This window comes from Eptesicus fuscus, chromosome 8 (genome assembly GCF_027574615.1).
Source record: "Eptesicus fuscus isolate TK198812 chromosome 8, DD_ASM_mEF_20220401, whole genome shotgun sequence".
Taxonomy (NCBI): Eukaryota; Metazoa; Chordata; class Mammalia; order Chiroptera; family Vespertilionidae; genus Eptesicus; species Eptesicus fuscus.
Genome location: NC_072480.1, coordinates 77,050,284 through 77,076,353, shown reverse-complemented (window position 1 = coordinate 77,076,353; position 26,070 = coordinate 77,050,284). Strand labels below are relative to the sequence as shown.

General features: G+C 43.1%; 1 protein-coding gene across 2 annotated transcripts in view; it reads right to left on the bottom strand.

Annotated features, from left to right (window-relative positions):
- Nucleotides 1–26,070, bottom strand: part of SH2D4A (SH2 domain containing 4A) — a 51,589-nt gene that overhangs the window by 9,467 nt on the left and 16,052 nt on the right. The window contains exons 4-8 of one of the 2 annotated variants that reach the window (XM_008143898.3): nt 25,255–25,426; nt 12,829–12,909; nt 7,703–7,814; nt 5,829–6,030; nt 2,696–2,826 (exon numbers count right to left, since the gene is read on the bottom strand). In XM_008143898.3, coding sequence (XP_008142120.1) covers nt 2,696–2,826; nt 5,829–6,030; nt 7,703–7,814; nt 12,829–12,909; nt 25,255–25,426 — 698 coding nt within the window. The remainder of the gene's footprint in view (nt 1–2,695; nt 2,827–5,828; nt 6,031–7,702; nt 7,815–12,828; nt 12,910–25,254; nt 25,427–26,070) is intronic. The other variant, XM_028148747.2, reaches the window with a different exon arrangement.

Here is a 26,070-nt window from a genome sequence, read left to right as displayed (position 1 = left end):
AAACTGAAGACAATGACTTATAGTGACTACATGGTTGTGTATTTATTATATTTATACATATTTTATTGTATATTTTATTTATTTTGCTTATGCCATGATAAATATTGGTATGAATGAAAATAAATCAATAACAAAGCAACTAATAAGTTTTTCTCCTTAGTTTCCATTGTCCTAGGAGATGTGCTAGTGTCAGTAAACATACTGCTTTGAGTTATGTCTGATATTTTGCTGCCTATGGGTTCTTCTAAGATGTTTATGGTTTCCTGTCTTACATTTAAGTCCTTTATCCATTTTGAGTTTATTTTTGTGTATAGTGTAAGTTGGTGGTCTAGTTTCATTTTTTTGCATGTATCTGTCCAATTTTCCCAACCCATTTATTGAAGAAACTTTCTTGACTCCATTACATGCTCTTGCCTCCTTTGTCAAATATTAATTGAGCATAATGGCTTGGGTCAATTTCTGGGTTCTCTGTTCTCTTCCATTGGTCTATGTCTGTTCTTGTGCCATTACCAGGCTGTTTTGAGAACAGTGGCATTATAATATGGCTTGATATCTGGTATTGTGATCCCTCTACCATTTTCTTTTTTCTCAGGATTTATCCGGCTATTTGGTGTTTGTTTTTTTCATTCCATATAAATTTTTGGAGAGTTCTAGGTCTGTGAAATATGTCATTGGTATTTTAATGGGGATTGCATTGAATCTATAGATTGCTTTGGGTAGTATGGACATTTTAAGGATGTTGATTCTACCAATCCATGAACATGGTATATTCTTCCACTTGTTTATATCTACCTCAATCTCATTTTTCAATGTCTTGTAGTTTTCTGAGTACAGGTCTTTTACCTCCTTAGTTAAGTTTACTCCTAAGTATCTTAACATCATACTCAATGGGCAAAAATCAAAACCATATCCCCTAAGAAGAGGAACAAGACAGGGATGCTCACTTTCACCACTCCTATTTGACATAGTATTGGAAGTGCTAGTCATAGCGATTGGACAAGCAGAAGAAATAAAAGGTATCCAAATTGGAAAAGAAGAAGTAATACTGTCATTATTCGCAGATGACATGATATTGTGCAACTAATAAGTTTTTATATGTAAAACTCAAGTGTCTTATTTTTAAACCAAAGTTCTAGCTGGAGTTTTTAGTCCAACTGTGTCCCAGGTTTTAGCAAATAGTTTTAAATAGAACTTCCTGTTAAAGTACCAGGATTTTTAATAACATCAACCAACGTTTTCATTTTCTCACTCCCTGCTGTTAAACCACCACTCTTATCATTGGGGATGAGGGCATCTTCTTCCCAATGACACAGAAACTACATAGCAGCTGATTTCCTCAGTTCTTATCTTAAAGAGGAAAATTAAAAATGCAATTTGAGACAAGTGGTGATAGCATGACAAATAGGTAACTGACCCGTGTTCTATTTATCTTTCGATGCTATTGTCACTCTTTCTCCCAATTTCTTTAAGCAAAATGGGAAGGAAGGAGGTTTACGACCTGGTCCTGGGAGGGAGGAGGGGGAGCTCCTTTGGGAACGGACACCTCCGAAAGCCTGAATTGCCCAAGAACAAGTGTTTTCCAGGTTACAGCCAGCTCTGCTGGAACGTTCTAACTGCAAAAGCAGCCCTTCAGCAGAAAGCCTACCACAATAATTGTGCTCTTTTTAGAAGAGTTTGCCTGTTATATGTTTGGGAGCTTATTTTTGTAGACATATTTCCTAGTATGTGTGAGGTGATGCTACTTAAAAGAGAGAGGCGTTAACATCATTCCACCAAGATAGCCTTCAGGACAAACTCGCTCTGTGAGAGAACTTTATTTTTGTTTAAAGCATTTTTATTGTAGATAGAGCCACTTGGCCCAGTTTAACCACAGACTTAAGAAGTCAAATGAGGCAAAAAAAACACAAACAACCAAAAAAAAACCACACAACAACAACAAAACACAACCAACAGAAACAACAACAAAAAGAAACAAAAACAACAATTCCTTTCTTTGAAGCCCAAGAAACTGAGAGGTCAGTGAAATGTGAGCTGGGTAGACAGGGACTTGAATTAATCAAGTTTCTAGGGTCAAATAAAGAAATAGTTTATTAGCCAATATCTGCTCAGGTTCCAGTGAACCCACTGTGCAACCTTCACTATGTATGACTGGAAACAAAGATCAAAAGCACAGAATTTTTAAGTTAAAGATCACAAGTTCAAGTCCTTCATGTGACAGAAGAGTAAAATGAGGCTCAGATAAACTGATTTGCTCCGAAGAAGGAAGACGATTGGCTCAAGGTCACTCAATGAGTTATTGGACAGCTGACTTTCTTAGTTCCCCACCAATGCCCTGCCCTCCATGCCCACCGACCAGCTCCGACTCCCTCCGTGGACCATGGACAGAAGGCAGTGCCATTTGATCACAGTCAAGAGCCCTGGCACCGCTCTCCCCACCCACCTGGAGGTGACTTATCTGTGGTGATGAATTAACCCGCAGTGGGTGCAGCGACCACCACAGCTGCCCGCTCTTTCTAAATAGTCATGAGAATGTCGCTCACTGAGAAACCTTTGAAAACTGCCTTGAGAAAATAACTTCAAAGACTTCTTGGGCAGCCCAAATAAAAGGAAGCCTGTACTCTTCTTGCCTTGCTGGTGGGTCAGCAGTTCTAGCCACCCTCAGAGGAGGTGCCACTGAAGGGCCTTCCGCACTCACCATGGAACCAGGGGGCTATGGCGTCGGAGGTCTTCTCGAAGCCTGCTCGCAGGGGTAGCTGCTCCTCTTTAAACCATCGGATGATGTCCTCCTGGGCAGAGCTGGGTGCTGTCCTTGTCACTCCCTGATTTCTGTTATTTATAGGACCATTTATCAAGTTAGATTTATCTAATTGAAAAATAATGCCTTCAAAAACATAAATACAGAGTGGGACAAAAGTAGGTTTACAGTTGTAAGTATGCAAAAGAGAGTATATTCTTATTTATTAATTAATTGTTGTATTATTTTCCAATGAACAACTGTAACACTGTAAAACTACTTTTGCCCCAGGGAAGGAGGGAGGGAGGGAGAAAGAAAAAAAGAGAGAGAGAGAGGGGGATGGGGGAAGGGAGGGAGAGGTGAGGATTATAGACATTTAAAGATTTAATCACGTGGGCTGAGCTAATGGGAGGTTGGACATCTGCACACTGCCACACTCCTCAAGAGCAGAAAATAAATCTGTCATGTGTCCTTCTAGCTCTACAGGGCTAGTCTTGGGTATGTGCTACTGCTGTGTTAACACATAGATTTTAATTTATTTTTAGTATGAATTAGAAGCTCCATTAACTCCTGATTAAAACTTGAGAAAATAAGCATTAAAAAGTAAAATGCAGCCCAGCACTGCTTTCCTAGAGAGCATGCACTTACAAACACAATAAATCAAATGCAATAAAACAAGCTTCTTTCCTAACATTTTCATTATGCGATTTTCCCTTCTTTCTCTATCCACTCACCTCCCTGACTTGGTTTCTCCTCAAACACACTTTGAAGAGGTTTAGTTCTGTTAAAAGACAGCCTGAGAAATACAAAGTTAAAGGAAGAAGAGTGTTTCGAGATTGAGAAGAGAAAGATACAGGCAGCAGAAGCCTTCGGAAAGCAATTGGGTAATAGCAGAACTTAAGATCCATTACAAAAGTACCATTGCAATGGAATACACATATTCCACACAACAGCCCACTATTTGAACAGATTTCCATGTAAAAACAACAACAACTAGTTTGGATGAACTACTGGAATGTCCTTTCATGGTAAATTAATGTTATGGCTCTTTATGCTTTTATGGTAACACTAGAGGCCTGATGCATGAAATTCATGCAAGGGGCTCTGAGGGCTGAGGTGGCAGCCCCAGCTTCATCCGGAAGTTCATCCAGAATGTCATCCGGAAGGTCACTCAGCCGTCCAGTCTAATTAGCACATTACCCTTTTATTATAGATATGCTACCATGAGTTACATGTGACATATATATCAGATGGACATACATGCATGTACATATGCATCTACATACATACAGAACACTTAGGAGAAAATAGCCTATAATACTTGACTTTCCTGGAAGCAGACACTGTGTCACTTGAAATTACATAAATTCTCTTACTAGCTTTCAAATTAGTTTTATTTTCCTTGAAGAGTCTTTGGAGATCAAGGGAAAACTCCAAGGACAGCCGGTCTCTGTGATTTCCTGGGCTGGCTCCTAGGTGACCTCGGTCACCACTGTTTAAAGCACCAGCCCTAAAACCATCCAGTCTGGCTGCCTTACAGGAAGCATTTCATACAAGTGTCTTAAGTTGGAAAGAATGAGCTAAATGAGTTTAAAACGAGAATTGCCCTCAGTAAAGGCCACTTTCATGGCTGTCAATCACAGACACTGTGCTCTAAAAATAGTGCGGGCGAGGGCACAGGTCTTTCTCCCGCCTCGGTAAAGCCTGGAGAACAGACTCCGGTACTTGCGCCTCCTCCCGGGGTCCCTGGCCAATGCTCCCAGATCAGCTCAGGCGCTGGCCAGGGCCCCGCAGGAGCTCACGTCTTTGTGACTTGGTCACAAAACTGCCAGGAGACCTGCTTCCTGATTACCCTCCTGGTTTTGCTGCCCATAAGAAAAAAGTCATTCCCCAAACTGTCACTTTGTAGAACATGGTCATTTAGTCCCCAAATGGCACTTTTCCGTTGAGTAAGCAGAAATAATTACATAGGAAAAGGTCCACCTCGTGTTACCCCTGAGGTCATAGCCCTATCAGGGAAAAACCTTGCCGAAAACTACTGACTCCGAGCGAAGGGAAACTTTGTTTTTCATTTCTCCACTCTCACAACAAAGGAGCATTTTCAGTTTTTATTTCAGAAGGCAAGGCTTTATAGAAAGTCCTGTTTCATACAGTCAATATTTGGTTTCTCCTGGTTATTTTGCATGCCATCTTTCTATATATTAGAATATGAAACAAACATATATCAGTAACCAGGAGAAAATAATTTAATAATTGGCTTCTGCTGTGATTTTTATAGCACCTTTTCTTTAGGAATTGTTTTGCCTAACCCAGGAGGCAAGAGTACCATCGTCAGCAAAGAGTTCATTCAAAAAAGGAATGTTTCCAAATTCTCAACAGGTGAGGCTGCCTACGTACCCCAGAGTGAGAATTACCACCAAACCTTGAATCCTGAGCAATGAAAATTACTCTACCGACAACATGGAAGTCAGCAAGCCCTTAGGTCCCTACTCTGATATTCTTTCACTGCTAAGAGCGATATTGGGAATCGATGGAACCGTAGTTGTCTCCTCCTGTCCCTTCATTGGCTCACTCGCTGCCACCAGGTGGGGATGGGCTGGTGGCACAGGAAGTTAGTGAATTCAAGGCACACCTTCCCCAAGTTACTGGGTATCTCTACACTAATAAAAGAATAAGATGCAAATTGACTGTACCTTCACGACGCCCACCAGCCAATCAGGAGTGAGTATGCAAATTAACCAACAAAGATGGTGGGTTAATTTGCATACGCAGGCATTCCGCACCACCCCAGCGGCTCTGGGCCTCTGGGAGGAGAAGGAAGGTGGAAAGGCGGCTCCAGGGCTGGAGCGAAAAGGTAGCTCCAGCCGGAACAAAGGTGGTGCCGGCAGCCAGGGGAAGGAAGGCCCATTCTTGCACGAATCTTTGTGCATCGGGCCTCTAGTGTTAGTTATAACAACTGTGGATGTTTTAGAGATAAGAAGGGGAGGAATGTCAGACCAGGCATCTCAGGAAGACAGGCTTAGAGGAGAGGCTGAACTGAGTTACTCGGCTCATTTCAACCCTTATCCTTAAAGCCATCTGTTAACCTTCTCACCTGAAAGGCTTGGGAGGATATTCCGCTGGGTTCAGGAATTTCGGCTTGGGTGGAAGGGGGGGTCTCTTTGGTTTCAGAGGAACACTTGGGGGGCTCTGCAGTCCCTCACTGCTCCTTCCATTTTGGGATAACCTCTTGTAGTCTTCCCGTGCTTGCTTAGCCAAGGAGCGTCTCTTCTCATCAGCCGCTTTGGATTTTCGCACTAGAAAGACAAAAGGTCTGAGAAAGGCCCCTGCCAGCCCCTGGGGAAGGTTAGAAGAATCAGCACCACAGCTGGAGAGCAGATTCTGGCATCTGCTGATAACAATGAGCAATCATGGTCACCGCCTCTTATTCAGATAGTTAGGATTAGCGTGTTCACCACTGCCTGGTGCTCAGTGCAGAATTCCTCTTTATGCGGGAGTTCGGGGACTTTCTGAGAGAGAGAGAAGGAAGAGGAGGAGGAAGGGACAAGACAGAAATGTGGAACCCTTGGTTGGAGAATTTCCTGCAGGTGGCAAGACTAAGTGATGAGTCACAGCCCGAGTGAGGATTCCAGTTGGCAGAGGGTCTTCGAATAATAAGAGGCGATAAACCCTTCACACAAATAAGAGTTCAAGATGTCACACGTGCTCTGAGTCCTGAGCAAGAATCAAGCTGTCAGCAGCTTGTCAGTGGCTCAGGCTGTGCAGGGGGTGGTCGGGCAGGGAGGTTTACCACCAGCCACAGGCCGAGCCCACAGTGAGCTGAGCCTGTCAGCCCATAAAGTAAAGTGATTCTGACCACAGACCATCATAAAGTGGGTTGGTACACATAAAAGCACCCCAAGGCTGCCTCTCTCTATTGCTTTGTAAATAGAGGGTTTATTGTTTTATTTTGCTTTTGTTCAGTCACATAGTATTAGAGGACTGTAATGCAGAATATAAGAATAATTTTTCTTGAGTATATTTACATTTCAGGCATCATTAGTCAAATCCTGTTATGTTTGCCTTCAAAGAGATGCCAAAGATATTCCATTATGCTAGGATTTCACCGCACACAAGTTGATTGGCTCTTGCAAATGTTTTCGTTTCACAAAAATTGTCCTTTGAATGGTGTTCCTTGTAATGGGACTGAAGATGGATTTAGGATTCTCAGCATCTTGCAAACACTGCCACCCCTCTTCTTCCAGCTGCCACAGGGCTGCTCTGGCAGTTCGGGCTTCTGTCTGAGTCCGATGGAAACTCTAGTCCCATTTCAGACCTGAATTCGCCAGGCACCCTCCGCACCTCTGCTCTGCCCTCACCTGCTCTGACTTCTTCCCGAGGCGGTTACCTCTGGCCGTGCTAATTCAAAAAGGTGTCAGGGTCGGTCACAGGCTTGGGAAGGATGCTAAGATATCCAGCCTGTTTCTCCTGTGCTCTTCTGATTACAAAGTTAAGATGTATTCACTGTTGAAAATTTAGAAAATCACAGAATAACAACAAGAAGAATTCAAATAAGTAATCTTGAATCCCACTTCTCGAATGTTAACACGTTAATAGCCTTCCAGTTCTTTTCCTTTAGATACTTAGACATCTGAAAATAGAGTTAGCTTGCATACTATTCTGTAATGCTTTTTTCTTCTCCAAGCTAAAAAAATATAAACATATTCAAAGGTCATAAAACACTCTTTGGACACCTGTTTTTTGTGTGTGTGTTTTTTCATAGCTATATAGCATCCTATCAGGTAGACATATCATCATTTTGATGGCCCAAAGATGAACGAGAACCTTTTTGCAATTCGACAAATGGCTCGTAAGCCTTTCAGTAATAATTAATGTTAAAACGTCTCTCAGTGACCTCTTTCAGTGCTTTGCAGATGGATCATTTCATTTCGTGAACCAATCAGCTTAGAGAGGCCTCTGGGTACTCACAAGATGCCTGCCACTCCGAATCTTCCTTCCAGCTCTTATAAATCTGCTTGGTTCTCTCTTCATCTATCTGTTTTATTTCTTCATCTTGTGTTTTCTTCGTGGATTCTTTCTTCTAATTAAAAAAAAAAAAAAACAGAAACAAACACTAGTGAGTGAGTGTGGCAGTTTCCCTCCAGGAGGAGGGCTCTAGGCACCTGACTCCTATCTAACGCCCCTGCCCCCAGAGGCAATGGAGCACTGTGGGGAGGACAGGTGCCCACCGCACCCGGAGCCGGCTCAGCGCCATCTGATTGCACATCTGCACTGCTGGGTACCAAGCCTCTCTCAGGCTGCTTTCCCTGGAGACAAATTAGAAAATTCAGAATATTTCATAGGGTTATAGTGAGGGTTAAATAATTTTTTTAAAAAGTGCCTAGCACTGTGTGTAACAGAGAGTAAGAATTCAATAAATATTCATTTTTCTGAGACATAGCACTTATCTGCTTTAAATGGGAGTCCCCTGATGTGGAGTGTAAATACCATTTTATGGTCGCAGGTTAAACACTATGATTGCTGATGGGCTCCACAGAATAATGGCACCTTCCTACAGCCATCCCAGCTGTGTCTCCACGGGCCCTCGAACCTTGTGTCTGAAAACATGGTGCTCGCACATGGTTTAGGTCAGTGGTCGGCAAACTCATTAGTCAACAGAGCCAAATATCAACAGTACAATTGAAATTTCTTTTGAGAGCCAAATTTTTTAAACTTAAACTTCTTCTAATGCCACTTCTTCAAAATAGATTCGCCCAGGCCGTGGTATTTTGTGGAAGAGCCACACTCAAGGGGCCAAAGAGCCGCATGTGGCTCGCGAGCCGCAGTTTGCCGGCCACGGGTTTAGGTGACTCAAAGGGGAATTTTTTTTAAATGATTCAAATATATTCTTAAAAAGCATCCTCTTTGAGAATGGGAAATATAAAATAAGAAACATGGAACATACAGAAAAGAAACACAAGTCTTCCCTTAAAAAGGAATTCAGGTGGTTTTTTTTTGTGGTAAAATATACGTAACATAAAGTTTACCATCTTAACCACTTTTAAGTGCTCAGGTCTGTAGCATTAAGAACATTCAAGGGAATTAGTTTTTAACTAAAGAGAGACTAACGCATCAAATCACTGAGGCCTACGCTGTATTTTGTTTATTTGGACCCAGCCTCTGAGAACTCATAAGAAAACTGGATTTACACCTTGGGGCACTAAAGGAAAGCCTTGGTTCGCTAAGGAAGGAAACACACTGAGAGGGGCAGGGAGATTGTTTCATTCTCCATCGCAAAAGTGACAGCGGAATTTTTCCTTTTGTGTTTTCCTATAGAAAGGTAAAGGCTTTCTTGCTATTAAATTATTTCACTAGAATTAAAATCTAAACCTTGATGTTGTGAAACTTGTTTTCAATTATTGTGAGAAGTCATAAATCACAGTTGATGTAAAAGGTGATTAATTCATAAATTGTACTTCACCTCAAATATAACTAAACTTTTGTTTATTTACTGTTTTCATTTTTTTCTTATACCCTGTTCCTGCCTAGAGCTAAGTTCCCTTGGTTTACCAATATTATAAAAGCCAAAGAACAGCTTTTGGTATTTAAAATGACTGCATAACTTTGACATGAACTTACTGAAGCTGATTACAAGCCTGCAACACAAAGTGCTGCTAGCAATTTCTAAGCTTAAAAAGAAAAAAGAAAACATACCCTGAAACATAAAGTGGAGCTTTATAGTGAATAATATTGTAATTACTATCTATGGTGCCAAGTGGGTACTTGAAATATCGGGGGAACACTTTGTAAAGTCTATGTTTGTCTAACCCCTATGCTGTTCACCTCAAACTAAAACAATATAATATTGAATGTAAACTAATTGAAAAATAAAATTTTTAAAAAGTGGAGCTTTGTATTCCACGTGTGTGTGTGTGTGTGTGTGTGTGTGTATGTGTGTGTATTTATATTTTATATATATTTTTTTTAATTTTATTTATTTTTAAAATATATATATTTTTTTATTTCAGAGAGGAAGGGGGAGAGAGAGAGAAACATCAATGATGAAAGAGAATCATTGATCGGCTGCCTCCTGCACACCCCTTCCTGAGGATCGAGCCTACAACCCGGGCATGTGCCCTTGACCGGAATCGAACCTGGGACCCTTCAGTCCCCAGGCTGATGCTCTATCCACTGAGTCAAACTGGCTATGGCTCCACATGTATATTTTTAAATTATTTAAAATTAGCCCTAGCCAGTTTGGCTCAGTGGATAGAGCATCAGCCTGGGACAGAAGGGTCCCGGGTTCGATTCCTGTCAAGGGTACATGACCGGGTTGTGGGTTCGATCCCCAGTAGGGGGCATGCAGGAGGCAGCCCATCAATGATTCTCTTTCATCATTGATGTTTCTCTCTCTCCCTCTTCCTTCTTGTCTGAAATCAATAAAAATATATTTTAAAAAATAAGTAAATTATTTAAAATTCCTAGAAAAAATGTGGTTATAACATTAGACTGTGACATAATAAATATTATTGCTTAGAAGAAGCAAAAAATTTACAAAATTAACCTACCTAAGGGAAAATATTAAGTTAATAATGCAGCTGATACTAAAATGTTTGAGTGTGCTATATTTAGTAAATCATATTCCTTTTTAATCTACAGTGTAATTATGTATGGGCATCGTGGGAAAGGAGACAAAATTAATGAGTTTCACAGAGTGATAGCAGATGAGATCTGACCCTGACCACTGTACTTACTCAAAGTAGCTAGAAAACTTAACAACTTGTCCTGAGTGTCTATAAGAATTCCTTCAGAAAACTTTTAGCAAATCTTTACAGGTTGATCTTTACTTTCTCTATTTAGACAACTATCATTTCCTCTTTAGAAGTATTTTATTGGGAGCATGTAGGCCCAGGATGCGGCCTGTGAGGCAGGCATGGGAGAGTCAAGGTGAAGACCCAGGATGGGGGCTGTGAGGCAAGGCATGGGAGAGTCAAGGGAAAGTTCAGGATGGGGGCTGTGAGGCAGGCATGGGAGAGTCAAGGTGAAGACCCAGGATGGGGGCTGTGAGGCAGGCATGGGAGAGTCAAGTTTAAGGCCCAGGATGGGGCCTGTGAGGCAGGCATGGGAGAGTCAAGGTGAAGACCAGGATGGGGGCTGTGAGGCAGACATGGGAGAGTCAAGGTGAAGGTGGGAGTGCAGAGGCAGCCGTGCTGAGGCTGGACACTGGGCCAGGTGCCTGGCCGAGGTGTGAAGACAGAGAGGGGCAGATCCAGCTACGAAGGCATCTCCTTCAGGAAGCCTCTCGTCCTGGCCTGCGGACCAGTTCCTCATAAGACCCTCTCCCGACCCCTGCAATAGGGAGGCCCTGTTTTATTACCTTTGTTCTACAGAGAAGCTTGGTACGTGACCTACTCAGTCATTCTCTTGAATTCTGATGTAATTTCTTAAGTTAGAGAAGGAATGAAATGGCACATGTCCTGGGCATTCTTGTGAGAAGATGTGAACACTGTGAGAGCCTGGCTGTCTCAGACCTAAAAGTGTTTGAGCACCACTGATCTAGTCCACCGTCCTCATTTTAGAGACAAGAAACCTCAGGCACAGTCTAAACACCGATGTGCCTCCGACCTCAGACCACTTCTCTTTTCCATCTAAACTCACTTTCCAGATGATCTCATCTATCATCAGGGCTTGAAATAATTCCCAGACACCAAATTCCTTATAAGTAGGGGTCTCTGTGATTCTCAGCCCTTATCTCTCTTCTCACTTACTGAGCTCTCTGCCATTCCTTGACCATGTCAAGTGAGCCTCTGTGCCTTCACACTTGCTGTTCCCTCTGCTGGAACATACTTTCCCCCCATCCATCCACATAGCTCCCTCCCTTCATTTCTTCAAGTCTCTACTCCAATATCCCCTTCTCAGAGTGGCTTTCTCTGGCCATGTGCCTAAGAAACCAATTCCCACCCTCCCGGCATTCCTCAGCTCCCTTATCCTGCCTTGTTTTCCTCCACACCACTGATGACCAGCTGACTTCGTAGAAATGTTTATTGTCTGTGTCCCCCTACTGGAATACCAGCTTCCCCAGGCAGGGCGTTTATCTGTTTTGTTCACTGTGTCTCCAATGCCCATGACAGTGCCTAGCATTGGGGGGAAACTCAATAAATGGTGGAGAATGGACACAGGTTCTTTGTTTTTCTCACCGGTCCTCATTTAAAATGATTTAATGTACTCCAGGCAGCGTTACTGAAATTTTCCTTTAGATACTCTATTGCTGCTGTTTTAGAAAGAGGTATGTATTCTACCTAGAGGACTATAGCTCCAAAACTTCACCATGATTTCTTGAAGTCTCAGTTGTGCGAATTATCCAAGCTCATGTATGTCCCTACCGAGAAATCAGGGAATCGATCTCACTGTCCACTGGAACACAGCCCAGGGGCCTGCCTCACCACAGCCCCCATCTCGGGCCTGTGGTCACTCGGAACCTTCTCTTTACAGCCTCGTCTCTGACCCTGCTTTTCCAGACTCTCTGCAGGTCAAATCCTACCACAGTTTGCAAGCATCAGCCTATGCTCACTGATTGTGAGCAATGGATGATGCAATTCCAATCTAGCACAGTGAGGCAGTGGGCCCGGTCTGTAGGGAGGATCACGTCTGGCCGGAGGGAGAGAGCTCTGAGTGCCCGGAGGGCCTCTGGCACAGTGGACACAGGTGGTACAAGAGGCTGGTCACCGTAAAGGGACAGGCTCATAGAAACAATGAACACATAAGGAACTTAGTCTGAAGTCACTATTTCTGCCAAGTCTGTGCCTCATTTATCTCTCGCTGAAGTCAGTCTTCCCACAGTGTTTGCAGCAGCCCAGGATATCACTGCGTTTTAGACCTTCGTCAGGAGTCTAGCGGCTCTGTCTTGGCATCTGTTCTTTCCATGACACTCAAGACTCCTTCAACTCCAGATAAAACAGCAAAGATGAATAGCTAGGCTCACGCGCTTTTAAAGACAGGTTTCATATTCTCTGCTTAATTTCATTTCTGCATGAGACCAATATAGCAATTTGTGAAACATTAGTGGAAATGGCGATGCATTTAGCCCCCTGAAGATGGAATGTAAATTCCTTTACCTGGTGAAATCCATATGTCTTCATACGATTGATAGAATCTGTCAACATTTGTTGAATATTTCTTGAGGAACTGGAGGGTGACTAAAAATTAAATGAAACACATTTTTATACCATTTAGAGCTGCAATGCAGTATCAGAAAAGAATCTGTTAATGTTTTCCTCCTTTCAGTGTGCCCTAATGCTGCCCCCACCCTCACAGCTGGACCCACCAGTTTCCCACCAACATCTAAGTTCCTGAGCCGATGCTGACGAAGGCACTGGGATATGTGCAACCTCAGCCCCCAACTCAGTGGGGCTTAGCAATCAATTGTTACCCAGAGCCAGGAGCTGGTGGTTTGCTCATGACAAGCAGGTTTATGTGGATTGCTCCCAGTGGGCACCGGGGTCCCTGGGATGACTTCTAGATGTCAACATTACTGCTTTTTAAAATACCTATATATATAAAAGGCTAATATGCTAAGTGTCCATCCGGGTAACGACATCATGTAGCAACACCCAGCTTCCTCTCCCTAGCAACTAGTCTCCTTGGAGTCTCTTCAGTCCAGGAACACGACCTGCTTTATAGCCAGGTGGAAACATTTTGCACTGTAACCAAATGTCTGTGAAGTATTTTACTCGTGCCTCATCTCATTTGATCCTCACAGAAGTCCTGGAGTAGATAGATAGGAGACTTGGTAGAATCCTATTTCCTTTTCATTAGCTGGAAAATGGGGAGTTAGAAAGCTTAGAAACTTGACCTGACTGAAAAGAAGTAAGAAATGGTGGACCTTAAAAATGACTTCAGGTTTTCTCACCGCACAGAATATAGTCAAACACTGCTACAGTTAAATATTTTACCCTTTGTTCTCCCTGCGTGATCTACAATAATAATCTGCTTTGTGTTGATATTTACTGCTGCGTTGCTGACAATTACCTGAAAGAGAAGTTGGGGTGCTTCAGTGGGCTGGGAAACATTTAGCTAAATCAGAAAGCAGGTCTAATTAACCATGTTTATTCTATATATACTAGTGTTCCCGTTGCAGGAAAAATCCTGCAATAGGATTTCCTGCTGCACTCTACCCCGCCTCCGTTCCTCCCTTGTCGCTGCCAGCCCGCCTGCTTTTCCCTTCGCCCCCGGCCCCGCCTCTGCTCCTCCCTTGTCACCCGCCCCGCCTTCTCTGCCAGCCTGCCTGCTTTTCCCTTTGCCCCTGGCTTCTTTTGACGCTGTCTTGATATGCAAATTAGCCGCCATCTTTGTTGGGGTAATTTGCATACTTGTCCTGATTGGCTGGTGGGCGTGGCTTGGCTGGTGGGCATGGCTTAGGTGTAGCGAAGGTGCGGTCAATTTGCATATTTGTCTATTATTAGATTAGATAAAAGGCTAAGTTGACTTGCACATGCATGATACATATAAAGCTCTTGCTGGTGCCAATCACATGCATGTATTTTGATCTGTCATTGTCGATTATGAATTTGGTTGACACTTCTATTATAAAGAATGGGTGAATAGCAATATTAAAATATTTCTTCTAATTAATTTCCTTTCAATGTGTATGAATTCATGCACCAGGCCACTAGTATATATATATATATTATTGATTTCAGAGAGGAAGAGAGAGATAGAAACATCAATGATAAGAATCATTGATTGGCTGCCTCCTGCACGCCCCACATTGGGGATTGAGCCCACGACCCGTGCCCTGACTGGGAATCGAACTGTGACCTCCTGGTTCATAGGTTGATGCTCAGCCACTGAGCCACGCTGGCCTGGCTTAATATTACTTTTTAATCTAAACTCTCCTCTTCCTCTCTTAATCCCTGCTCTATCCATGCCCTGCTTTAGGTCAGACCAGGGAAATGCTTAGTCTCTGCCATTTAACTGTATATGCCTTGCTCCCTATCTAAGACTGGAGGCATGCTTGGAATACCAGTCTGGTGCCTGGGCACCCTGCCCACTTTCCCTGCCTGATCACATTCCTCCCCTCCCTTTCTCCTGACCCTGTTACCCGGCTCAGTATCTGGGTTTCTGCTAATCTAGATGGATTTCCCAAGAGGCAACTCCTGCTAGTAGGGTTCCCAGATCCACTGTCTGGATTCCCTGATGTTATTCCTGCCAGCCACGTGCCAACCTCTCTGGCATTGTGACTAAGCTGGCATATCACATCAAGTGCCTCTTAAAACCAGGTCAGGTACACAGGCCCCTGTCACCCAGGCCCTGGCTTGAGTGCAAAGTCTGGACCAAGTCCAAGATGGGACTGTATAGCCCAATATAGCCACCCATACTCCATATTACCATGACGTTGTGCCTTGAGGACTCATTGCTGAATTTTAGGATAGATCAGAAATTGCATATTTTCAGCAAAAGGTTGGTACCAAGAAGCAGCATGGAGCACAGAGGGTGCGTTAGGTACTTACTATGCTATGTAAACACCTGTACAGCTACCTCAATTTTGCCCCTTTTTTCGCAGTAGCTGCATGTGTGCTCAGGCACAGCCAGTCTGGTGCGCCCATGTGGGTAAGGAATCTCCAATACAATGAAGGTGGTAACTGCTATTTTCCACTTCTATTCCGGTCCTAGAACCTCCTTCACACATGCATCCAGGCCCCTCCCCCTTCCTTTGGGCTGGAATCGAGGTGGCAGCCATACTGGTACTAACGACAGCAGAGCCACCAAAAGCCTGAGTCCCTGAGGGACTGAGCCCTTCTGAACCAGAACCCCATCCTGGATGTTTTAAGGGAGAAAGAGTCACTTCTATTGTGTTTTAACCATTGCCTTTCTGGTCAATTTGTTGCACAAGTTTAGTCTATATTAGCTGATAAAGCTGGTACAATTGCAGGTGGCACACTTGTCAAGCTCTCTGCTGAGAGATTTTATGAATCATGGGCAGTGCTATTGATGCTAATTCCACTAGTGGCTACTGGTCACCGGAGGCCTGCTATGACCAGGCACTGTGTTAGTGACATAGTAGTATTTTTACTTCTGGCAACATCTCTGATGGATGGGCAGCATCACACCTAATCTTCAGATGAAGAAAGTGAATCTCAGAGGAGTTGGGTAGCTTACTAAGCTCACACAGCTGGCTGGTGCCAGAATTTATGCTTTTGCCACTATGTCAACATTTTTACACTATGATAGGAAAGGAAGCTGCAGGTTAGAGATTTCTTATGCTTACCACTTGGCAAAGTAATGAGTCCTATAGGTTTCACAATGGCTACTTACCTACTGTCTCACTTTTTCCTATTTTAATATTATAAAAAGTACATAGCTGCTCTGTAGCGAAAACAGAAGAGTACAGTGTCCAGTTCCTCTATTTGTGAACAGGTTAGAACTGTTCTGTCAGGTTTTGTGTAAGTCCGTCTGTTCAAAAGTCCAGGATAGCTTTGGAGGGCTCATTCTTGCAGTCCCTGAATTACGTCTCCATTATAAGGAATGTGAGCTTTAAAAACAGGCTCACCCTCCTTTTCCTCAATGATATAGGACTTACGGGACATTGCCATTTTGCAAAAAAGGATCAGTTTCTTTTATGTTGAAAACCTTCCTCAAGGACTGTAATACTGCTCTGACCACACTAGCTGCACTCAGAGCCTCTCCATTGTTTGGCTCAGAAGGATTTGGGCCTGTCAACAAGTAGAACTTTGGACCAAGGTTTGGTCAGCAGCACCTCCACCATGCTCAGCCTTTCCATTGCTGAGCAAACTGTGAGTTGTTTCCTGAATTAGCATCAGGCTAACAGGCCTCTGGCACTGCTCTTCTAACCCATATATTCCAAAGTGTTGTCTATTTCAGTTCTTCCCCCATCACTTGGCAGTTACAGCCATCTGCGTGGGCACAACACTTTAAACCTATTGCATGAGCTATTCTTTGTCCCTTGGAATTATCCCTTCAACAGTGTTTTCTTACTACTTGCTTTATCCTTATTATCTTATTTTTTTTTCTTTCGTTTCATATTCCTTTTCTTACTAGCACTTTCAATATACTCACTGCTTTTACACCTACCAGGTATGACGGGCTATTAATATTCTTAAAATAACTCAAAAGTAAGCACAGACACGTGAACCAGACAATGGAAAGGAGGTGGTGCTGTGGTGCCAGGGACTAACGGGGCCACAGTGACCGTCAGCACCATCTGCTGGTGGCAGTCAGAGTTGCCATCCTTTCTTTGAAGTTTTAGGTTTTTGGTTTTAGTGACCAAAGCTGGTTCTTGGGCAGAAGAGTTTTAGCCTAAATAATGGATTAGTTTAACAACCAGGCCAGAGATCGATATTTCTGTTCAAGGGCATCCATATGTCTAAGACATATTGTAAATTCTGAAACCATTCACACATGCTAAGAACCCCATTTATAAAAATACTAATTTTTCAAGGTGAAAGAAGATTTGCCATTATTTTCAAGTGTTCAAATAATATGAAGAACTTAATCAGGACTTGCGTGGAGCAGGTTCATTGCGGTACACTTACATGTGCTACAAATCCCTGCAATACACCAAGTACAATGAAATAGGCTGAAAATCGTGTAATAGAAAAGAGGTTTCCTGTATTAAAAAACAGCCAGATTAGCCCTAACCGGTTTGCCTCAGTGGATAGAGCGTTGGCCTGTGGACTGAAGGGTCCCAGGTTCGATTCCGGTCAAGGGCATGTACCTTGGTTGCGGGCACATCCCAAGTAGGGGGTGTGCAGGAGGCAGCTGATCGATGTTTCTCTATCATTGATGTTTCTAACTCTCTATCCCTCTCCCTTCCTCTCTGTAAAAAAATCAATAAAATATATTTAAAACAACAACAACAACAACAACAAAAAAAACAGCCAGATTAGTGGCTCACAAGTGGTCATTTATGACACCAATACCAAAGGGAGACAACCTCAGGAGTACCGCTGCCTCTCTGCGCATTCCCAGAGGAGAGACGAAGAGGCTTCTTGGAGAAGGTGCCATGCCACCTCTGAAGCTTCCACAGGATGCTGTCTTCCAGGGAATGTGCTCTTCAGTTGTTCCCATTTAGAACACAAGGAAGGGAGCAAACTACCCATCTACCTGTATAATGTTTGCTTACAAAGCACTTCCAAGTCCAATACGTCATCGGACCTTCATATCAACCCCATAAGGGTGTCAAACTGGTATTTCCCTCTATCAAAAAGGCAAAGTGACATAATAATAGGTAGAAAAGCAGAGACTGAACCCCATGTCCTCTCCATGTCTACAGCTTGCTCCTTCAGCAGGGTGTCCCAGAGAACATATGTCTGTCTCACCTCCCATCTGCCACATTACAGAGACTTCTGCAACTGCTGAAACTCTATGGGCAGAGTTAAAGCAACCTTATCTGCTTCATATTTGCTTTATTTAAAGATAAAAACTATATTGCTGCAATGAACATGGGCATTATTCGCAATAGTCAAGACATGGAAGTAACCTAAGTGTCCTTCGATGGATGATTGGATAACGAAGATGTGGTAAACACTTTTATATGTATAGTAGAATACTACTCAGCCATAAAAAAATGAAATATTGCCATCTGTGACAACATGGATGGATCTTGAGAATTACGCTAAGTGAAATAAGTCAGATGGAAAAGGACAGGAAATGTATGATTTCATTCACATGTGGGATCTAAAACAAAACAACAAACAAAAAACAAACTCATAGATACAGACAACAGGATGGTGGTTACCAGAGGGGAAGAGAAGGGATGAAGAGGGGGAAGGGGATCAAATACATGGTGATGGAAGGAGATTAAACTTAGGATGGTGAGCACACAGTAGAGCACACAAAGATGTCATATGATAAGGTTGTACACCTGAAATTTATGTAATGTTATTAACCAATTAATTTAATAATAAATTAAAATTTTCCATATTATATTTATGCAAAAACTCCAAAAAATAAAGAGAAAACTTGAAAGCCAATGGCATCAGGGGCTAGTGGGTATCCTCCAGACACTGAGTCAGAATATGGCCCCTCTAATCAGTGCAGACCCAACTAAATCTGGGAGTAGAGCCCATCCACATTGGCCAAAGGATGGATATATACATATATATAAAATGACCTTAAACTCAGAAGTATGGCAAATCGAATTGACATAAACAGTTGGTTTATCAAAAGATGCTGCTAGCAACATTGATAGCTGGCAACATCAATATTAAATGGCTATAAATTATATTCCCCATAGAAACTCTGTGTAGTATGAGGATTTATTCTAATTACACTTTTAAAACTGGCGTGAAAAATAGTTCAGTCTGGTCACTAAGTTAATGTTTACTCTATTTAAAAGCAGGGCTATTCAGTCAAACCAATGCCAAGCACCTTTAACCCCAAGTAAAGCAGAAAGTTCCCATAAACAGAACATTATTAACACTCAATTTTTACTGTGAAGATGAAAAAGTAAAATCAAGAGCTTACTTTTGCCAACAAACTACTAGGTTAAGTATTTACTCACTCTGTCCTTAAAAACCTCTTAAATCCATGGTGTTCCTTAACAGGCTGATGGGCAGAATAATAACCTCCCGGGCAAAGACCTTGTTGGCTTAATTCACTGACGTCTCGAGTCTCGGCAAACACAGCAGGGACTGGCAGTTAGTAAAGCCTCAGTAAGTATTTGTTGAATGGGTGAACACATTATAGATTCGTGAAACACTTTCTCAAGCACTAAAAGAAATCCCAGTCTAGTTTTAATACTAATCAAGATAGAATGAATTCAAATTTATCTGAAAATCGATGGCTTCTAACTCACCCATTTTGCTAACTAGGTCACTGGACCAATCAGATCATTCTATTTCCCGCCATTGTAAATGAAAGAGGAAATTCCCAGGGATGACTATGATATTCAGCTTTTGAACATATCGGGAGTTAGCTTTTTTCTTTATAAAATAATGGGAGAGTCAGAATAATGGGACTGCGCTTGGATAAAGTTGTAAAGAATAATAATAGAGAAAGAGTGGAGGTATTTTCCTAAGGCCAACTAGACTAACAAGATGAAAAACGGGACAATCAGTTCTACTGCTGAAAATATAGCACATAGTCCCTGTGGGATGCTTTTACTGAAACACGAGTTAGGACAACAGAGACCCTAGGGAGTCTTTTCCCTGTTTCCCTAGCAAAATCTCTGCATAGAGACTACTGTACTGGATCGCCTGACTTAAAAGTACAGCAGACTCTAATACGATGTGTACTCTGATGGCACACCTTTAAATAATACACTATTTGAGCTTATTTTGAGCAGATTAAAGCGCAGAATGGCCACACTAAATGAACATCCATCTACTTTCATCACCCCTTCCCCCTACAGCCCCTCAAAGCAATGTGCCAACTGCAGAACTGGGCAGTACATCCCCAGAAAATGCAATAATGCAGAGCTGATAAGGGCTGTTCAGGCAAAGCATTTCAGATAGAGGAGAGTTTCAAAGGCTGCTCTTACATTCTCACCAGGGAGATCCCTAATGTATGATCCATGAAAAAGAAGAGCAAGGAAAATAAAGTAATTATTTGATATAAAGTATCAGTATAAATAAAGGACTGTTAAGAGAATAGATAAGGAGTCTTAAACACATGATAGACTTTGGAAGTTTTGACACAATGGAAAATTGGAACCTAACTATAAATAGTGATAGAAAAAATATTTATATCAGACATAATACTTTACATAACAATTTTATGTATATTATTTCATTTCATTCTTACATTCAAACCAGTGATATGTAGCCACCGTAACCTCCATTTTTTAGAGATCGAATGACTGACTCCTAGTGGCCAACAGGACCCCATGTCTCCTAACTCAGGATTCCATCTGTTTTTCCTGGAACACTACCTCTGGTGAGCTGGATAAGTGAATATTAAAAATATCAACAAAATGAAGTGTGTCATCAACTTCATAATGTACTACTCTCAAGACTAGAAATGTTTTCCTCTTCTGTAATTTATGTTAAGCTTTTCATGCCGCATCCTGTTTATAAAAACACAACAGTTTAAATGGCTTTGAAGGCCCAGGATTTAAAAATATATCTTGTGTAAAATTTTATCTTACAAACTACCACAGAATTATATTACAGTTACACAGAACTACATGGTAATTGTGTTACTCTCTGATTATGGCTGTCCTCTTGAATTAACAAAATGAGCACAATGAATTCCTCATCTCTTTTACCTGGTATAGGAAATACTTTATCTCTCACAAAAATAATATTGGCATGCTTCTTGCATGTATACTAGAAGGGAATATACAAATGGGAAACAGTTACTGGTTTGGGATTATTCCTTTTTTCTCATATTCAACTCAAAATTCTAGTTTGCATTTCAGGAACACAGTTCTCATCCTGCTTACAGCGGGCTTCCTGACTCTAAGTGGGAGCCTAACTCCTTTTCAGGGGTTGGCAGTATGGCTTTCTACAGAGGAGAGCCAGGCTACCCCAAGGTGGTTCCTCCAGGCCAGGCAAGGGCATCTACCTGGGGTGGTGCAGGCTTCTCCACCTTGCCTACTCACCAGGGTTTCATACTTCTTTTTAAAAAAATATATTTTTATTGATTTCAGAGAGGAAGAAAGAGGGAGAGAGAGATAGAAACATCAATGATGAGAATCATTGATCAGCTGCCTCCTGCACGGCCCCTTACTGGGGATTGAGCCCGCAACCTGGGCATGTGCCCTTGACCAGAATCAAACCTGGGACCCTTCAGTCCGAAGGCTGATGCTCTATCTACTGAGCCAAACTGGCTAGGGCTATACTCCTAATTAAATCACCTAAGGGTCTGGGCTCTTATACTGCTTTTCATCCTTTACAGACAGTCTAAGTCACATCAACCCCCAAACTTTGGTTGCTACGCAAGAGCACCTGGAGATGAATAAGGGTCCAAACAGACAATTCAGCATATTCTTTTCTTTTCTTTCAGAGAAGTGGTCTGATCTTAGTATCTGGTTTCTGAGTCTCTCCTTTATGAAAGGAGAAAACCAAAATCTGCTTTTAGGGAACTGTCGGTTTCTGAGTAGACAGCAAGGAAAACTGTGGTCTCAAAGGGAAAGCTAAGTGGAAGTGTCTCGTTACTGGTATGTCCGAAAATCATTTGATGGGTTGCTCCTTCACTGCTACCTACTAATGGGAACAGAATGCTATGAATTAGAATAACACTTAAAAGTATATTGGAAAACCACCATGGTCTCAATGTCAAGTTTACAAGCAAAATGTACATTTTAGTGGCGAGATTTTATTATCAGTTGTTATAATGAAATGACAGACTTAAAAGCTGGTATAAGAGCCTTGTGGCAGTGTGTGCTGTGTGTGTGTGTGTGTGTGTGTGTGTGTGTGTGTGTTTTGCCTGTGTGTTGCCTGTGCAATGTGTGTGTCTGTGTGCTCACGGTAGGGGTGAGAAGGTTTCACTTCCAACTCCATTTGTTTAAAGTGAATATGAAGGGGAAGAATCTTGCTCAAGGATTTTTAATCTGCTAACTTCAAGGTCTTACTATTTTTTGAATGCTTTGCATCCTGGATGTTTGTGTTCTATTTTTTTTTAATCTCCTGTTTTTCACTGTGGTCCACTCTGAAGGCCATTTCTGTAAAAATAGTGAGTAATTCTCTGGAAATAAAATCTACAAGTGAGCAGATACAGTTTTATTCAAGGTCCCCCTTTAGGGCAAGGATAGTCCGGCAACCGATGAATGAGTTCCCAGCCTACAAATTTCATATAACAGAGAAACACAAAGGAGCTTATCTCTGAATCAGCATTCTCTGCCATTCTCCTAGCCACACTCAGAACTGTTCTGTTCTCTCCCAAATTCTCTTGCAGGAGGGGGTGGGGGAAGGCACTGGCTGCATTTGGAGGGCTGTCCACACTGGGGTCCCTAAGGAAATCCACTCAGCCTTGAGTGCCAAGTTCTTACCCCAGCTCCCTCCCGGGGTTGGGGGCAGGGTGTCTGCTCACACAATGCATCGCCCAGCCATCATCTTCTCTGGCTCCTATCAACTCCTCATCAGACTCGTCTTTGCCTGCGAGTGGCATCTGCTTCCCAGCCTACACGTCTCAGAACCTGGCTGAGGGACAGCTAAATCCCTTTCAAAATAGAAATCTGATCAGGTCAAGCCCTCGCTCCACAATCACTGACAATTTCCAATTGTTATTGATTTAAAAAAGGGTCAAAACACTTAAGTTGTCCCCAACACCCTATCCTGCCTGGCCTTGCCCACCCCACCCCCTCACTCAATCATAATAACCTCTCCTCCTCCCCATCTACACTCCAGTCAAAGCCCCCTGCTCCCCCAGCTGCACAGACCCTGCCACACTGTCCCTTGCCGGCCGCAGTCATCCTGTCTGGCCATCTCCAGCTGCTTGTCCCCTGCAAAGCCGCCCTGCAGTCCCTGCACTGCTCCCGTTCTAGCGTAATGGGGCGCATGGAGCAGGTACCATCTGAAATGATGTGCTGCCTGCAGTCGCCCCCTGCTTCCTCCACCACAGAGGTCACGGCAGCAGGGACCCTGCTTTCACTCCTAAGTGGTCATCTCAATGCCTCCCACATAATGGGCACTTTTTAAATGAGTGAGTAAATCAGTCCATCTTGGGCCTTCTCACTGTCTATATATATATTTTTTCTAAGACCTTGAAGCATTTTCTCTGACGCAAGGAAAGATGAAAAGCAGGAACAGAAAAAACTTCTACCCGCTTTCTCCATAGGCCTGTACCTACAGATTTCCTCGTCCCCTGCCCCAATCTCTGTCCATAGGAGAGTTGGGCAAACATCTAAGCAATGGAAGAGTGCCACTCTCCCTCTGATATTGATGACATGAGGAAAGAAGAGCAACCATGATGTCTAATTTGTATTTTAATCTTTTGTCTTCCTAGTGAAATTTGTTTTCCAGGAAAGTATTGTAATTCAAGGAGAAGGGTGCATACTTAATGCTCTGGAAGGAGGTGTTTTGTTGTGGCTGTTGTTCTTCACTTTAGGGGAGTTGGGAAGGGGGCTGGCTGCTGGAGGCCTTTCGGTATGAAAGGTGTTGAGAGCAAAGCAGGCCTAGGAAAACCTGGGTGCCTCACTGAAAGGACCCAGGCCTGACCCTGGGGCGTGAGCCACATTTTAGAATTCTCTGGCCCTAAATATTTGGAGCCTCATATGGACAGCCCTCTGTAAAGCTTCTTCACATTCCTCAGATTAATAAGGCGATTGAGTGCAATAGTTACGGAGTGACCTAGGTAGGGCTCTTACAGACCTAGTTTTGAATCCTGGTTCAGTCTTTTATCCACTAGACCAGTGGTCGGCAAACTCATTCGTCAACAGAGCCAAATATCAACAGTACAACGATTGAAATTTCTTTTGAGATCCAAATTTTTTAAACTTAACTTCTTCTAACGCCACGTCTTCAAAATAGACTCTCCCAGGCTGTGGTATTTTGTGGAAGAGCCACACTCAAGGGGCCAAAGAGCCGCACGTGGCTCGCGAGCCACAGTTTGCTGACCACGGAACTAGAAGACCTTGGGCAGATGACATAAGCACTCCTAACCACAGCTTCCTCACCTGTAAAAAGGACAAACACAGATCCCCCTAGCTCATAACTGTGCTGAGAATTAAAGGAGACACCCCGCAGTGTGCTGGCCCTGGGATAAGCCTGTGAAGTAGGCAAGACAGGTAACTGAACCCCTTTCCCACGGCCTCAGAGAGGGTGAGATACTCAACCCGTGTCGTGGAGCTGAGGACCCGGGCAGAAGTCAACGTGCAAATCCCCCGCTAATTCTCAATGTAATGGAATTCCTAGCAGCAGGAGGGACTTGATAATATAGTATCATTGTCCTTCCACACGGTCCTCCGAGCAGCAAATTACGTTTGAGCTTCTTATACACCTAGAGCAGAAGAGAACCCCTACCAGTTCTGAGTATAAAATTCTGTTATGTTGAGGAAACAGCTGTCCCCACAATCACGGGCAGAACCTACGAAACCAAAGAGGCACTGGTATTTGTCCTCAACAAAAAGGGGAGACTCCAGAGAACGAAACGTAGATCACAAGTGGGTCGGCGTTATGGGACAGGGGCCAGCAAACTGCAGACTGACCCCGGCCCTCTGCCCGCCGGGTAGATAAGGTTTTTCTGGAACCGCCATGCCCATTCAGCTGAGACAAAGACCCTAGCGCCCACACCCTCGGTGTTTACTATCTGGCCCTTCCCAGCAAAAGCTGCAGACCCCTGATTAGAAGACATAAAACGGGGGGAAATAAACTCTGAAAGTAGCTTAACATGCAACATTTTATTCATAGACTTCTTTCTTTTCACACCTTCAGTCCCATGAAGAAGAGGTGCTTTACAGGTGAACCAAATCCCCCAACTGAAATGAACAGTAAGGCCTTCAAGTTACTAGTAAGAGGGCTTCCCCTCAAAAAAAAAGCCAGTTTAAGAATGTGCTGCCCAGCTCATTTGTCTCAGTGGCCCCAGTACCTTCGTCTCCCCAGGGATGAAATTCTGCACGTTTACAGATAGGAAAGACTCACTGGGGTTTTCTCTTCTTTAAGGGTCGGTGCTGGTCTCGAGCCTGGGTCCGCTTCCTCCTGTCCTGCCTCTTTCTTACAGATGTTCGGAGACTCCCAGGTACCTGGTGTTTGCAGATCACAGTAGTGTGATTTTGTGGTCAAGCTATTGGTGAAATCTTTGGACTGAGCTTTGCTGAAGAGAAACAAATGTGGAATTATCAAAGACATTCTTGAACACGGACAAATTTTCCAAAGCCGATGCCCACATTCAGATGATGTGGAAACCAGTAACAGATACCATTGACTGCGTGCTTATAATCTGCTGAGCTCTTGGCTTGGTATTTTAAAGAGATTAACTTAATCCTCAGGACAATCCTGCGAGGAAGGCACCATTACCTTTGCTTTTAAAAAACAACTATCCTACCTAATAATAGACAAATATGCAAATTGACCATACCTCCGACACACCCACAAGCCATGCCCACAAGCCACGCCCACCATCCAATCAGAGCGAGCATGCAAATTAACCCAAACCAAGATGGCTACAGCCACAGAGAGCAAGGTTTCCTAGGTAACAGAGGAAGCCAAGCTTTCCGCCTGCCCTTGCCAGGCCTAAGCCTCCACTCAAGCTACAAAGTTTCAATTATAGAAGGTAAACAAATTCAAACAAATGGTGGCAGAATGGAGCTTGAGAGAGCAGGCCAGGGTTGCCGCCAGCAACAGGGGAAGCAAAGCTTTCCGCACACCCTTGCCGGGCCCACCCACTTAAGGCAACAAAGTTTCAATTATAACCCCAACAGAAATGGCTGCCAGCCTCGGAAGGAGCCCCAGGCTTGG